Raw genomic sequence first — 15,252 nt, 5'->3', positions numbered from 1 at the left:
TATGCACCATACCCAGACTTCTCCTGGTCTCCGCCTTGTACACTGAGTCCTGTCTCGGCAACTTCTCTCCTAGCAAGGCAGCCCTCACTGGCCTGTGTGTCTCTTAAGGAATTGTGGCTGCAGCTTGCGTTGACTCTACCCCCCGTCGAGCACTGCCGCCCGATGGGTGCGCTTTCTTCTGGTTGGTGATGCTGGCTGGTGCCACTTCCTGCCACAGGTCTCGTGCACTGGCCAGTCCTCCTGTCCGAAGTACATCTTTCCCTGACCTCACCCTTTCATCCAAATCCCTGGGTCTTTCTTGACTGCCTTCAGACTTTGAGAGACTCTTCCCCCAACCTCTCTCACAGAAATAGCTCTCTCTCTCTTTTTTGAAGATTTATTTATTTTATTGTATGTGAGTACACTGTAGCTGTCTTCAGACACACCAGAAGAGGGCATCAGATCCGATTACAGATGGTTGTGAGCCACCATGTGGTTGCTGGGAATTGAACTCAGGACCTCTGGAAGAGCAGTCAGTGCTCTTATCCACTGAGCCATGTCTCCAGCCCCCAGAAATAGCTTCTCTAAAATTCTCTTCTCTGGAGAATAAGACTCCACTTTCAGCACGGCTTGCTTGTCTCTTCTGGAGAGCAGAGACCTGCTCTGCCTTGTGCACTGTCTTCCCAGTGAGAGGAATATGATAAATACCTCTGAGCCTGAGCCTGCTGCTTAGCAGGGTATGAGGAAGGGCATGGCTGACCCCTGCCGAACGAAGCCACTGACTATGCCTTTGGCAGCATGGCCTTCCTTCTCCCATACTTCCTCTGGAGTCTGACGACTGGTCCTCTCTTCCCTCGCAGCCGCCCCTGCCAGCTGCCTTTTCCCTCCACGGTGCAGCAGCATAGCCCCATGTCCTCTCAGACTTCCTCCATCAGTGGTCCTCTGCACTCCGTCTCCCTGCCTCTTCCACTTCCCATGAGCCTGGCGGCTCCACAGCCCCCACCGGCCTCCCCCAGCCAGCAACTCGGACCAGATGCCTTCGCGATTGTGGAGAGAGCCCAACAAATGGTAGAGATCCTCACAGAGGAGAACCGTGTGCTTCACCAGGAGCTTCAGGGCTGCTATGACAACGCCGACAAGCTCCACAAGGTATGTGACATGCTGAGGTAATTTGATGGATCCTGGGAAAGGGAGATCGGTAAATAATGGGCTGTCATTGGCAGGACACCATGAGATGCTTGGGTTTCATTTCCGAGCCACAAGGGTGTTTCACAGAGATCTTATGAGTCTGATGGCCTGTCTGGGCACTTCCTGTTTTGAATGCAATTCAAAGGAAGGAGGATCTTGGCAGCCATTCTGTGAACACAATTCAGGACACACCAGCCACTCATGGTAGCTCTGGAAGAAACAGAAAGGCCTTGTTAAAGAGTGGGGCAAAGGGAGAAGCAGCTCCTGTATGAGGAGGCCTAAGGGAGAATCGCAGGGCACCAAAGGAACCTGCTTCCTCCACGCCGCTCCGCTCGGATGACCTGCGTACTCCAGGGAAGGACTGAAAGCCAGGCTCTAGCCTTCTGGTGACCCGGGTGAAGGCACATGTGCTTCCTAGCCATGGCTTAAGGTCCGGCTGTAAGCAGTCACCGGCTGAGAGCTTCCACGTGTGCTCTTTGAGTCCACTTCATCCTAACATATTCATATGTTATGTCATGACATATGACTTCACTTATGGCCTCTGATTGTTCCCTGCCCAGTGCCAGGAATGGCCGCCTCACCCAGCTCCCTTTAGCCCCATGGAAGGGAAACACTGGAGACTTTATACTTTAAACCTGACCAGACAACTCAAAGGGTGGGTGAAGAATATCCTGCCCCATCCTCCATGGCCTTAGCCGTTGCCTGCAGAAGCCACAAATTATCAGTGCCCCAAGAAACCTACATGTGTGTAGCTCCTGTCCGCTCCCCGGTCTGTTCCAACTCCCATCCTCTCCCTCCTCTCTTCCAGACCTGTCCAGAAATCCCACCTTCTCTTTCTCCCAGCAATCCTTTTAAAGTTTCTGCCATATTTACTTAGCCAATTAACAATTAGGGAAACTCCACACACATACATACATACATACATACATACATACATACATACATACATACACACACAATACATACATAGATTCATACATACAACATACATACATGTACACATGCATAATACATACATACATTTATACATACAACACACATACATACATTCATACACAGACAGACACACACACACACAATTATACATACATATTATTAAATCAATTTTATTTTTACCCATCTGTCTATTAGATGGCCATCTAGATCTAGGCTGGTCCCATATCTTGTCTGTCACCTCATCCAGTCTGCCCTGCATTGCATAACACTGTGCTAGAAGCCGTAGATATTCACTTGGAAACAGTATTATGCCTGATTGTTAGTAAGGCAGTTACAGCACTTGTTGGTCTGGCTTTGCAGTAGGTTAAAGGCTCCACCATTAGTAGCCTTGATTTGGTAAACTCTTAAGCAAATAGACTCACAGCTGCTGCTTCAATCGAGTCCCTGCAGTTCCTTTGTATATGATACCTGTATATCTGTTTATAGTTGGTTGGGGGTGCATTAGTTCTCTGTATAGCTTCTGACAGACAGCACTCAGTAATGAAGCCCAGTCTGGCATGGAGACAGGGGCAGGATCTCTGGAAAGAATGCTATGCTTAAGGATTGGAAGTCTGAGTTTTGGTTGGAGTACTTGAGTTCATCCGCACCTTAATGTCTTCCTATGTGAAATTGAAACTTCATTAATGATTATAAATGGGGTTACAGAAATAAGATATTTAGGGAACTGGCGAGCTAGTTTAATGGCTAAAAGTGCTTGCTGCTCTTACCGAGGACCTGAGTTCCCAGGACCCATATTGGGGGGTTTGCATCTGCCTGGAACTCTGGGGCATTCAAAACCCTCTACTGAACTCTTTGGGTACTGATCCACATGTGTGTGTGTACATGTGTGTGAGCACACAGAGACATGCAAACAATAGCAAATAAGTAAGTAAAATCTTTTAAAAGGGATATTTCAGTTATGCCTAGAGTTCTCCCTCCCTCCTGTCAGAGAGAGACTTTACTGGGTGTGTTGGACAGCATGATCAGACGTAGGAGACTGTTCTGACAGGGTCACTGAAGCTGTTACGAGACAGGAGGAGGAAGGCGGAGTAGATATGAAGGCTATGGCACAGAAAGACATCCATGAAGATGCAGCTTCATTCTCAGGGTATTGGACAGCCAGCAGCACAGAGCCCTGTCACAAATGCCACTTCAATGCTAGGTCTCTCTTACAGTTTGAAAAAGAGCTACAGAGTATCTCGGAGGCCTATGAGAGCCTGGTCAAGTCCACCACCAAGCGTGAGTCCCTGGACAAGGCAATGAGAAACAAGCTCGAAGGCGAGATAAGGAGGCTTCATGACTTCAACAGAGATCTCCGAGGTATACCTTATTGCTTTCACCCCATTAACATAGGCGTCTTCCTTGGCCATTCTCTGCCTGAGTGTGTGTGTGTGTGTGTGTGTGTGTGTGTGTGTGTGTGTGTGTGTGTGTGCTTCAGAGGCTGACTGTTGAGAGTTGGTCTTCTCTACCTGGTTTAGTCAGGGTCTTGTTATTTCTGCCACACTTAATGCTCCAGGCCAGCTGGCTTATCAAGTTCTAAGTGTTACTCTACAAGAGGACTGGGTTTACAGATGCAAACCACTGCATATGGCTTTTTTGTGGGTCTGGGAATTGAACCCAGGTAGTCTGGCCTTCACGGTTAGCCTTTTCTATCTAGCCAGCCTCACCTTATTTTTATGAGACTGGGGATTCTCTTGATGAACCTGGAGCTGGTCAATACAACTAGGCTGGTTGGCCGTCAAGCGGAAGCCCTGGGGATCTTCCCATCTCCATTTCCCAGAGCTGGGATTACAAATGCACGACACCGTGTGCAGCTCTCATGTGAGTGCTAGGATCAAACTCAAGTCATTATGCTTGTTCAGAATGAACTTTAGGGGCTGAGACATCTTCCCAGCCTCCCAATGTTTTTCCTATGATAGCTTGGACAGTGCAGTATTGTTCCTGCCCCCCGAACTGCTCATTCTGGAGCCCTACCTGATCACCCCTCTCATCATACACAGCTCTTGGCACTGTCTGTTTTTCTCTGTTGTGTGATGGCTTGGGTTCGTTTCTCCTGTGTTTGCAGATCGACTGGAGACAGCCAACAGGCAGCTGTCCAGCAGGGAATATGAAGGGCACGAAGACAAAGCTGCAGAAAGCCATCACATGTCCCAGAGTGAGTATGTGTGTCTGTCCCAAAGCTGTGACCTTCAAAGTATGGGAGCGTGAAGCAAGGCTCATACCAGCTTCCAGTAGGTTTCGTGCTGTTTCCTGTTTGTGAGTTAATCTAACCTGGGACCGATGGTTCTCAGATGGGAGTCTCCTCAGTCAGTCAGGGGCAAAGCTGAGCTGTCAAACCTCATCTCAGGGATGTGAAGTCTGTGTATGCATTAGCTACTCTTGTGGCTGTAACAAAACTCTTGAGAAAAAGCACCCTATGGGAGGAAAGGCTTGAGAATAAGGGCCATTACGGTGGGGAAGGGTGTGACAGCAGCGTGCAGGACTGCCTGTTCACATAAGGGTAGGTCAGGAAGCGGAGAAGAGTCTTCCCACTCAGCTTGCTTTCTCCTGTTTCCTTTTTTCATTTAGTTTGGGGCTCTGGCCCACGTTCAGGGAGGTTTTTCTTCCTCCGTTATTTCTGTGTGAAAATGCCTGAGACATTTATTAATCTAATGAAGCTGTCCTACAGCTCCTTGCTATCCATGATCCCCTGCAGGCCCACTGTTTCAAATAAATCACAACCCTTCCTTCCAGGAAAGGACAGGATACTCAGTGGGGGAATTTAGCGCTCTGGGCAGGTCGGAGTGTCAGCCTGGTGTGATTCCCACACACATTCCTTGGGAATCATCAAACTGCGCATGCGTCTCCACGCACGGTGTCCCAGGAGCCACTGAACCCATTTCATCCAGGAGCAGGGGCAGGGTCTCTGTAGGCCTCCATCCAGACTTCAGGGAGAGGCAAACAACAGCATCAGATGGGTTTTGAAAGGCTATCAGCCAAGTTTGAATTTCTGCCAACTCATTGCATGAAATGAGCCCGAAGTGTAAAACTCCAACTGTCATCTTTTTAAAAAGCTGTTTACAAAACTGTATCCTGGCGTATGTCATAATTCCTGACGACATCACGAGTCAGTGCTCACCGCTTAAAGACAATCCAAAGCAGCGAAAAGTTCGCATGTTTGAGAAGTGGCCATCCATCTTCTCATAACGGCATTCTGACATGTGGGTGTATCAAAGCCCTTCAAGTTTTAACACTGAGAAATAATTGACTAAATCTCGTGATTTTTCAGCAGTTTGGCCTAACGTCCTTTCTGTCTCCCAAACTGCCTCGCGATTCCACCTTTTCACGCCCTGTCTCTATTTAAGTTCTGTCTTTGGCAAGGGGTCGCTGGTGCTAGCCAGGCCTTTGCTCCTCAGGTGATTGCTGTGGGCTCCAGGATGTGTCTGTTGATATTGATGCCATGTGTTTGCCGTCTCACCTGAGCTTGCATAGGAAAGTTGTGCTGACTGGTTTTATGTCAGCTTGACACGAGCTAGAGTCACTGGAAAGGAAGGAGCCTCCACAGAGGAAATGGCTCCTTACGATCAATCTGTAGGCAAACCTGTGAGGCATATTCTTAATTACCGACTGGTGGGGGAGGGCCCAGCCCATTGGGGTCGGTGCCACCCCTGGCCTGGGGTCCTGGGTGCTATGGGCTGAACAAGCCAGAGGGGAACAAGCCAGTACCCAGGCTTGCCATGGCCTCTGCATCAGCTCCTGCTCCAGGTTCCTGCTCTGTTTGAGCTCCTGTCCTGACGTCCTTCAGGGATGGGCTACAACGTGAAAGTATAAGCCAAATAAACCATTTCTTCACTTGCTTTTGATCATGGTGTTTGATCTCAGCATAAGAAACCGTAAGACTTAAGGCCAGGTCTATGTGTTATTTGCATGGATGTGCTGACATCTTGCTTTTGGATGACCGTGCGTGGGCAGGGGGAGACGTGCTGGCTGTGTTCTGTCAGGGTATAAGTCCATATTGTGTGTCGTTCATGCCGTGTGATGAGCACTCATTTGGTCTCCCAGACAAAGGCTGAGCTTGGAATAACGGGGTTTGGTGAGCTCAATTTCTGGAGACTTTCAACTCTAGCTCAAAGCTGAAACAGCCGTCAGGCATCAAGAGCCCTCTGGGTTTATAGGGTATGGTTTGTTCTCTGCAAACGTGCTTTGCTACCTTTCAAAGGCATAGACAAAGGCCACGGGCATTTTACAACTGCTTAGAGTATCCCGAGGTTGATGTGTTAGGTAATTGAGTCTAGGCAGGGCATTTCAGACAGACCTGATAATGGTGCTTCCTGACCAGTCTTCCCACATGAAATCTTCCTAGCACACCTTCCTCCTTCCTTCAGCGTTATCAGGATTCAAAATGTTTCCCTCTTCGACCAGAATGGATAGATTTCCATGTTTACACAGACCTTTTTCCTTAGTGAAACCTGACAACCTTTTGAATATTGAGAAAATTAGCGTGGCCCCCAGTTACAGTGCAGATATCCCCCAGTGTTTGTTCTTGCTAGTGTCCACGGTGCTGGAAGGTATCATTCATGTGTGTGGACTTGAATGAATCATCCCCCAGTCTCAGGAATTTGAATACTTAGGTGGTTCTCAGCTAATGGCAGTGTACGGTAGACTTAGAAGGTATGCGGCATGTGGCCTTGTTGGAGGAAATATGTCGCTAGAAGCAGCCTTTGAGAGTTGAAAGACTTTTGCCATTTTGAATTGACTTTCTCGATTTCCTGCTTATAACTTGAGATGTGAACTGTCAGCTCTTCCTGCTCACACAGCCCTCATCAGAGAAGCTTTTACAGTATATGGTGATCGATTATGGGTTTTGTTCACTTTTTATTTTTTTATTTTTTGTTTTGTTTTGTTTATTGTTTTTCAAGACAAGACTTCTCTGTGTATCCCTTGCTGTTCTGGAACTCACTCTATAGACCAGGCTGGCCTTGAACTCAGAGATCCACCTGCCTCTGCCTCCCAAGTGCTGGGGGTTAAAGGTGTGCACCACCACTGCCCAGCTGATTATGGAAACAGGAAGAGGACGTGGATACAAACCTCAGGACCACCCTTGAGTGACCAGCTTTTTCCACCTAGGTCCTATCTCCTGAAGGTTCTATAGTGTCCCCTAGAAGCACAACCAAGTGTGCAATTCCTGTTCAAACCATGACATGGTCACCCTTATTAATAAAATGCAGGACGTATAAGTTGGGGGTCAGACAATGAGTGAAAGTTGCACGGTGGAGTCTTCCCTTGCATCTTGCGTCTGTAGCCTCGTGAACAGCTGTAATGAAAAGATGCAGAGATGGGAGAAGGCTGGGCGGGAGAAGGCTGGAGGGGAGAAGGCTGGGCGGGAGAAGGCTGGGCGGTGAGGTGCACTCTACCATGCTTTCATTCATGGTGTGGATACAGAGTGACAGGCATGGATTACTACATCTCTGCCTACGTATTAACACACTCTGTTATTCCATATTCTCCCAGAAACTCTAGTATTAGAACAAAAGAGAACACAGGTCATCAAACCCTTCTCGTCCTAACCTCAATATCACCCATTCAAGGAGCAGCATCCTATTCAAATGAGTCCTTTGAGACTCTAGCAGTTGGTTCAGAGAAGGCAAGACAGCCTGACATTAGTCATGACACGTGGATACATGTGCTGAGAATAGGGACTGGGGTGTAGGGCTGACAACTACCCTGGCCGGTGCAAAAAACGAGGGTAAGACAAGGTACAGAGTAAGAAGCTTCGTGGTTTTTGGCTTGGTGTCATCCCTGATGTAAGATGTGTAAGTCCGAAGGGAACACAGACATGGACGGATGGACGGACACACAGACACACACAGACACACACACACACACACACACACACACACACACACACACACACACCAATACTAGAAACTGAACTCTGTTCCGCACAGTTGCCACTGAGTTCCGAAGGGCAAGGTGGGAACTACACAGGTCTGCTGGCCTCTGTGTAGTCATGAAACTTGGTGTTTCTCTGGAGGTTCAGTGCACAGGGGTTTGAGGATCTTAAGGAGATCCCTTTCCTATCCCCTAATGATGGTCACCAGAGGAATTCAAAACTTTGTTTTATGACTTTGTCTCTGTGTTTCCCAAATTTGTACAGACTGCAAGATGACAATGGCAAGGCCAAATTGTTACTGAAGAACAAGATTGTAGGCCACTGGCTGTGTGAAACTGAGCCTTCTTTGTCCTTTAGCTTAATTGAGGTCCCCTCTCTCCACTCATCCACCCATCCACCCACCCATCCATATCTATCAATCATCTCCATCATCTCAATCCCCACCTACATCCCCGCCCCCACCTCACCTCTCACCCGCTAAAGTCAGCTTTACCACAAAAGCACATCCACCACCTGAGAATATCTATCAATCTTAGTTACAACTTCTCAGCCATTAGATCTCTTTTTAAAAAGATTTATTTTATTTATATGAGTACACTGTCTTCAGACACACCAAGAAGAGGACATTGGATTTCATTACAGATGGTTGTGAGCCACCATGAGTGGCTGGGAATTGAACTCGGGACCTCTGGAGTAGCAGTCAGGGCTCTTAACTGCTGAACCATCTCTCTAGCCCTAGAACTTTTGTATTTTAGTCATTTCTTTATGAAAATCAATGACTACAAATTTGTCTGTTTCAGCCTAAGGAAGTAAAAATAAACTACTAGATATGGGGGAAGCTGCGTTGAGAGGTATGAAGTTTCATCTTGTCGAGTTTTTAAATGACCACATCAAGCTTTGTGACATTATTGGATAAGGCACACCTGGCTAGCCAGGCATGTGTGCTATTCCAGGGTGTAGTAAGTCACATGTGAGGCCTGCACAGGGTCTCCACACCTTGCCAGCGTTCAGGGGAGCGAATTCCCCAAGCATGCCTTCAAAGCTTGCCTGTCCATGTTGTATTTTAAAGGTAGAAGGTTCAAGGGCTTCATCCACTTGGTTTGACCCTGGCAGGCAGGGTCAGCCTGAGACAGCCAGGCCTTTACAGAAACAGAGTGTGTCTGAAGGGCAGCTGTTTATATTCAAAGGAATCTTCTCCAAGTGTGAAAATAAACGGGAGTCAATTCAAGCTCTGATTGTCTCCACCTTGTGAACAGAGCTGACTAAGGCAGGCTCCTAGTCACATTTTTTTTTTTTGGTTCTTTTTTTTTTTCCGGAGCTGGGGACCGAACCCAGGGCCTTGCGCTTCCTAGGCAAGCGCTCTACCACTGAGCTAAATCCCCAACCCCTGCTAGTCACATTTTGATGTCTAGCTGCCTCCACATGTTAAGATTCTCACACCGATGGTTTTACAGTTGTCGTTTTGCTTGGCATTCACGTGATAGAGTTGAAAATTGAGCTGCTTTGTGTGGGCCACATTCCTTCCGCTGTATAGAGAGCTAGATGGACGGAGGAAGCAGATCGCCATCTCAGCTTCATGAGGTACCGAGGACCCTCCTCACGGATACAGGAAGCCTGCCAGCCTCAACTCAAACGGCGGTTTCTTGGGGAAGCCTCAGCTGAGATGGCAGTTTCTTAGGGACACCTCCCGAGGGAGTTGGCTCTTCCTGGTGTACAGTCTGTGCACATGCTCCGTCCTTCCCTCTGCCCACACTCATCGCAAGTGTACATTAGTAATGACTTAGAGCCTTCTCAGTCTTCCCCGATGCCCAGCCAGTCTGTAAACTCAGATCTGACCTGCCACCCCCACCATTACACCCCTGCTCGACTGTGTTTCCAGAACCTGACACTTAGAGGCATTTAGTAAACATTCCAGGGAAACGGTGGCCATGATTGTCATTTGCTGTGATCTCCTGTGTCCTAGGCTTGGCGAGCACCCTTTCTGTTGAAGGATGGGTGATGTGGGGCTCAGCTTTGGAGCAACCAGTGCTCAGCTCTCGGCAGCCAGAGCCTCAGGGCACCCACAGATGATCCCTAAGGATGGGGCCATGCTTCAGTACAACGTGTTTACAAAACAAACAAACAAGCAAACAAAAACAAGATAAAACAAAAGACCAAAAACCAAACAAAAATCAGGCCATGGGCGGGACTTAACCTGCAGATCATAGTTTACTAAGCTCACTTCCCACCATGGTGGGGAGGAGAAGAGGGGAGGGGAGGAGGAGGGGAGGGAGGAGGCAGAAGTGGCAGGAGCACCAGCAAGGGCTGCGGGCCTGGGTATAGGTAAAGCTAATATAGCAGGCACTTGCCTAGTGCACTCGAAGTCCTGGCTCCTCTTTCCTGGAGCAAGGGTGTGTGTGGCACCGCCAGAGACCTCGAACCAAACCCCATATTGAAACCACTTGCTCCACTTTCCTCACTTGTCAGCTGGCTGACAGTAGGAGGGCGGAGCCTCTGTTGTGAAGCTCTTGTCCAGGTGACTGGGGTGTGGTAAGTCTCCAGGGATATTTATTAACTTTAGTTTATCAAAAGTCTGTTAAGCACCGGATGCCAAAACGAGCATCTTTAATGGTTGTTTAAACCATAAGAATGGTCCTGCAAAACCCATCCGGTTCGTTTCTTGGATGGGATGGAGTGTCTGAGAGGCGACATCACAGTCAAGCCTCACTGTACCTACCCTTAAAGGTGCTCAGTCAGGAGACACAGCCAGAATACAGCAAATACAGAGGCGAGTGCCAGCAGCAAACCACTGAACTGAGAATAGGACCCCTGTTGAAGGAATCAGAGAAAGGACTGGAAGAACTTGAAGGGGCTCGAGACCCCTTATGAACAACAATGCCAAGCAACCAGAGCTTCCAGGGACTAAGCCACTACCCAAAGACTATACATGGACTGACCCTGGACTCTGACCTCATAGGTAGCAATGAATATCCTAGTAAGAGCACCAGTGGAAGGGGGAAGCCCTGGGTCCCTAAGACTGAACCCCCAGTGAACGTGATTGTTGGGGGGAGGGTGGTAATGGGGGGAGGATGGGGAGGGGAACACCCATAAGGAAGGGGATGGGGAGGGGTTAGGGGGAAGTTGGCCTGGAAACCGGGAAAGGGAATAACAATTGTAATGTAAATAAGAAATACCCAATTTAATAAAGATGGAGAAAAAAACAAAACAAAACAAACAAACAAAAAAAACAACCAAAGAAAAAAAGGTGCTCAGTCAGACCAGGCTGGCCCCACTGACATAACTTGCTGTTGCAAGGGTAGCTCAGTTAAGTGAGAAGGACATCCCAGTGGATGCTAGCCAGGCATCCTGGGATCCCATTCTGCCTCAGCTGCCAGTGGGCCTCACACACAGGCCTTCAGTCCTGCGCTCTGCTCTCCGTCCCCACAGTGCCAAGTGCACTTGGTTCCTTGCTCGGTTCCTGTGTGGGCTGCCGGCCTCTCCCTAGTGACTGACCTGCAGCCTCAAGCTTCGGGTCACCAGGCCCCACATTCAAACCCATGTTTGCTCCTTTTGTGAGACGCTCTTCCAGTTGCTTCTCTGCTCAAGGTGCCAGTCCTCAGCCCGAGGTCTATTTTTGTTACATGCACGAGTGATTGCCCATGGGAGGAAACGTCCCTGAATGGATGCCCCCACAGCAACGTGCTGGTGCAGCTTCCAGACTTGGCTCTCGGTTTCCGCCTGTGTGGCTGGGGGGATTGGTGACAGTGCTCTGGTGACATGATAGTAGAGAGATTCTCCTGAAGCTGCCATTGGAGCTGCTTGTCTCCTCTCTATAGATATAAATATCTGTTGGTTTTGTCAGTTACCTTTTATCAGTTGTTCTCATTTGCCTTCTGTTGCTGGGATAAGCACCATGACCACAGGCACCCTGAGGAGAGAAACGTTGTCCAGGCTGGCTTTGAAGTCAGCATAGCCTGGTCAGGCCTTCAGCTTCCCAAGTGTCTGTCTGGGTTTATAGGCTCATCACCCAGCCTGGCTCCTTTTATTCTCACGTGACGAATTCTTCCAGGCATTTTCATACTGTGGGAAGCATGTCTATATGATGTATGTGTGAAGTGAAGATACAGCCTTTTGAAGCAGGAAACCCGTTTTCTTAAGCAATACTCGTTCCGTGACCTGTGGACTTTCCTGTTCACTGGAAGGCTGCTCAGGAAGGGGATGAGAGGCGGCTGGGTCACAGTCCCAGCCGCAAAGGCGTGTGATCATCTTTTGTTGAATGGTAGAACAGCTCTCCTAAAGCTGGAGTTCCTAGCCCATCGAGACAGGACTAGAGGAAAACCTCAGCCCTTCATAGGGGAAGGCCAGTGGTCAGGCTGGAGCCGAGAGCTCCCTTGTCCTGTTGCAGTGAAAGCCCCTCTCTGCTTTGCTGTTCTGGAATGGGAAATATAATACTATTGCAAGGGGCGCCTACCCTTTCATCTCAGGCTTGGATGATGCAAGCAGGGGAGGTTGGGAGCATAAATAGAAACATACGAGATTTAATTTTGAGTATTAAAGTCATTGTGGGAGAATTTGGGAGCCGTTGTCTCCCGTGTGTACGTCCCTCTTCCTTCTTGCTGTGCTGGGATCAATCCTGTGTATGCTTAGCCCATGTTCTCCCACCGAGACATGACTGGGGAAGCATGTCCTGAGAGTTAAGGGTGGGCTTGAGACATCACTCACCCTCCCCTGCTGGCTAGCAGCAGCCGTGGCGTCCCTCTGCCATCTGCACAGTTTTAACTTCAGTCCTTGCCAGATGTAGCCTGGCAGCGAGCCCCAGGCCCAACACTTCCTGATGGAGCTCGCCCTGTTTTATTCTCTCCCTTCCAGATAAAGAATTCTTGAAGGAGAAGGAGAAGTTGGAAATGGAGCTGGCAGCAGTGCGGACGGCGAGCGAGGACCATCGGAGGCATATTGAGATCCTGGACCAAGCTTTGAGCAATGCCCAGGCCAGAGTGATCAAGCTGGAGGAAGAGGTGAGACCAGCACGGGGGAGGAGTAGAGCCCAGAAGACGTCCCCTGCTGCTCCCGACCCAGCTACTTTACCCAGAACAACCCAAATGCAAACGAATAAACAGTTTACCCATCGCGGAACCGGGCAGGATCTGAGAGACAGATATTAACAACATAGCCCAAGAGCCCACAGCCTGTTGGTAGGCAACTGTTCGGTGCTGCAAATAATTGGCACAAACAGAAGGCGCTGGCTTCTGTAAAGAAAAGTCACTGTGGCCTGCCTTTGGGCTCCCAATTCTGAGGCAAAGGTTGGGTGCCGTGGTACTCAGTTGACCCACTTTCGCTTCCTGGTTGGCTGTGCGGTAACCCACATCCCCCATTCTGGAGATGCTGATTTAGCGGTCTATGATGAAGCTGGCTTTCTAGCTTACCTTTGTAGTTGCACTCACTGTCCCTTTAACCCCAAGAGAGGGACCACAGGAACCATGTACAGGGCTCAAGCCGGGGACTCCGAGCTGTAGTCTAAGAGGAGGAGGACAGGTGTTAACCCCAAGGCTGTGCCCTCACCTTCTCTCCCTACAGAGGTGCCTGTCACGTCTGTGATGGGGCAACCTAAGCAGGCATCATCTTGGTTAGTAGATGCTAGGAAATCTGGAGGACGGCAAACGAACACATCAATACTGAACTGGCCCTTGGCACCAAAGGCATCAAGGGCCATGCCCCTTGGGTGCATTTTAACCCCGCAAGTCTTGTGCAAAAGCTCAAATGCGAATACTAGCAGGAGAATCCTGAGTGGCAGCCAAGAGCACCTAGCTTGTCATCATAGAGAGAATGCCCTTTGACCTTGCAGACAGGAGGTCTGCTCTGAGCAAGGGGGGCCTGGAGGCCCCCGTATCGTTGTTCTCAATGAAATCATGTCTTGAGGCCTCCTCTCTGTGCATGGAGCTAAGGGAAGTTCTATGTTGTAAACTTCTATTGTTACCTTTTAAAATGCGTGGGAACAGAACATACGTGTCACAGCGTGCGTGTGGGGCTCAAGGGACAGCTTTGATGTGGGTTCCAGGACTGAACGCAGGTTGGCAGGCTTGCACTGCAGGCTTGCACAGTGGGCTCCATCTTCTGAGCCATTGTGCCAGCCCTTTTGTTTATTTTATGTATGAGTTCTGTAGTCGCCTTCAGACACACCAGAAGACAGCATCGGATCCCAGTACAGATGGTTGTGAGCCACCATGTGGGTGCTGGGAATTGAACTCAGGACCTCTGGAAGAGCAGTGATCTTAACCACTGAGCCATCTCTCCAGCCTTTGTTTGGTTTTAATATTCTTTATAGAAGTGAAAGTCATTTATGGGCCCTTGAAGGGCCATCATGGTTCCTGTCACTAATTCCTAAGCCCCGTCATGGTCTTTTCTTGGCCTCCCTTGTATCTGGATGTGTTTGGCTGCATGACTCAGGGTATTTGGCTTTATTCACACTCCCTGTTCATTATTATTATTATTATTATTATTATTATTATTATTATTATTATATTAAATTTATTTTATGCATATCGTTTTGTCTGCATTTGGGATTCTAGCCACAGACAGCTGTGAGCCACCTTGTGGGTGCTGGAATTGAACTCATGTCCTCTGGAAGAGTAGTCAGTGCCCTTAACCACTGAGCCATCTCTCCAGCTCTGCACTCCCTGTTCTAATGCGGGTTTCTTTGGAAGGGTTTTGATTCAGTCCCTACAACAGGGTCGTAGAGCCAGGCTGCTGGCAGTGTGACACACAAGCTTCCCGGCATGACACCAGCTGCATGACTGTGACTAAGTCATGTGGCCTCTTGGCCTTCAACTTTCTCATCCTCCATGTGGAAGTAGAATAGGATGCTTTTCCTTATTGTCCTCAGGAGGATTAGATGAGATGCACTTACAGAGCAAATATCTGGTGGGGCAGTGCTCTGAAAACACCAGCTAGTAGAATGGCTGCCATGAGTCATCCTCATTGGGAAATGCCCCTTGCCAGCCTTACGGTTGAAACATCCGGGGATGGATCCACACATCAAAGGATCTTGTAGATGCTCAGGGATACTACCCTTCACGTAACATTATACACTGAGTGCCTGCTGGCCGCTGGTACTGGCCCATGCGTTGGAGACACACTGCTCGCTCTGTCCAGCAGAGACATAGACACACACACTTCATGGTGGCTGTATACTCAGAACACTGCCTGCATACAGTGGTAAGAGTGTCTGGTGGTTGACATGAATCATTTGCTCCAGTGAGAAC

The 15,252-nt window shown here is 48.9% G+C and overlaps 1 protein-coding gene across 2 annotated transcripts in view; it reads left to right on the top strand.

Annotated features, from left to right (window-relative positions):
- Positions 1 to 15,252, top strand: part of Amotl1 (angiomotin like 1) — a 65,550-nt gene that overhangs the window by 37,899 nt on the left and 12,399 nt on the right. For both annotated transcript variants that reach the window (XM_032910925.1, XM_032910924.1), the window contains exons 4-7: positions 840 to 1,128; positions 3,318 to 3,462; positions 4,208 to 4,297; positions 12,863 to 13,008. In XM_032910925.1, coding sequence (XP_032766816.1) covers positions 840 to 1,128; positions 3,318 to 3,462; positions 4,208 to 4,297; positions 12,863 to 13,008 — 670 coding nt within the window. The remainder of the gene's footprint in view (positions 1 to 839; positions 1,129 to 3,317; positions 3,463 to 4,207; positions 4,298 to 12,862; positions 13,009 to 15,252) is intronic.

This window comes from Rattus rattus, chromosome 8 (genome assembly GCF_011064425.1).
Source record: "Rattus rattus isolate New Zealand chromosome 8, Rrattus_CSIRO_v1, whole genome shotgun sequence".
Lineage (NCBI taxonomy): Eukaryota > Metazoa > Chordata > Mammalia > Rodentia > Muridae > Rattus > Rattus rattus.
Note: the sequence above shows the minus strand (reverse complement) of the source record. Positions and strands in the feature narration are given on the sequence as shown.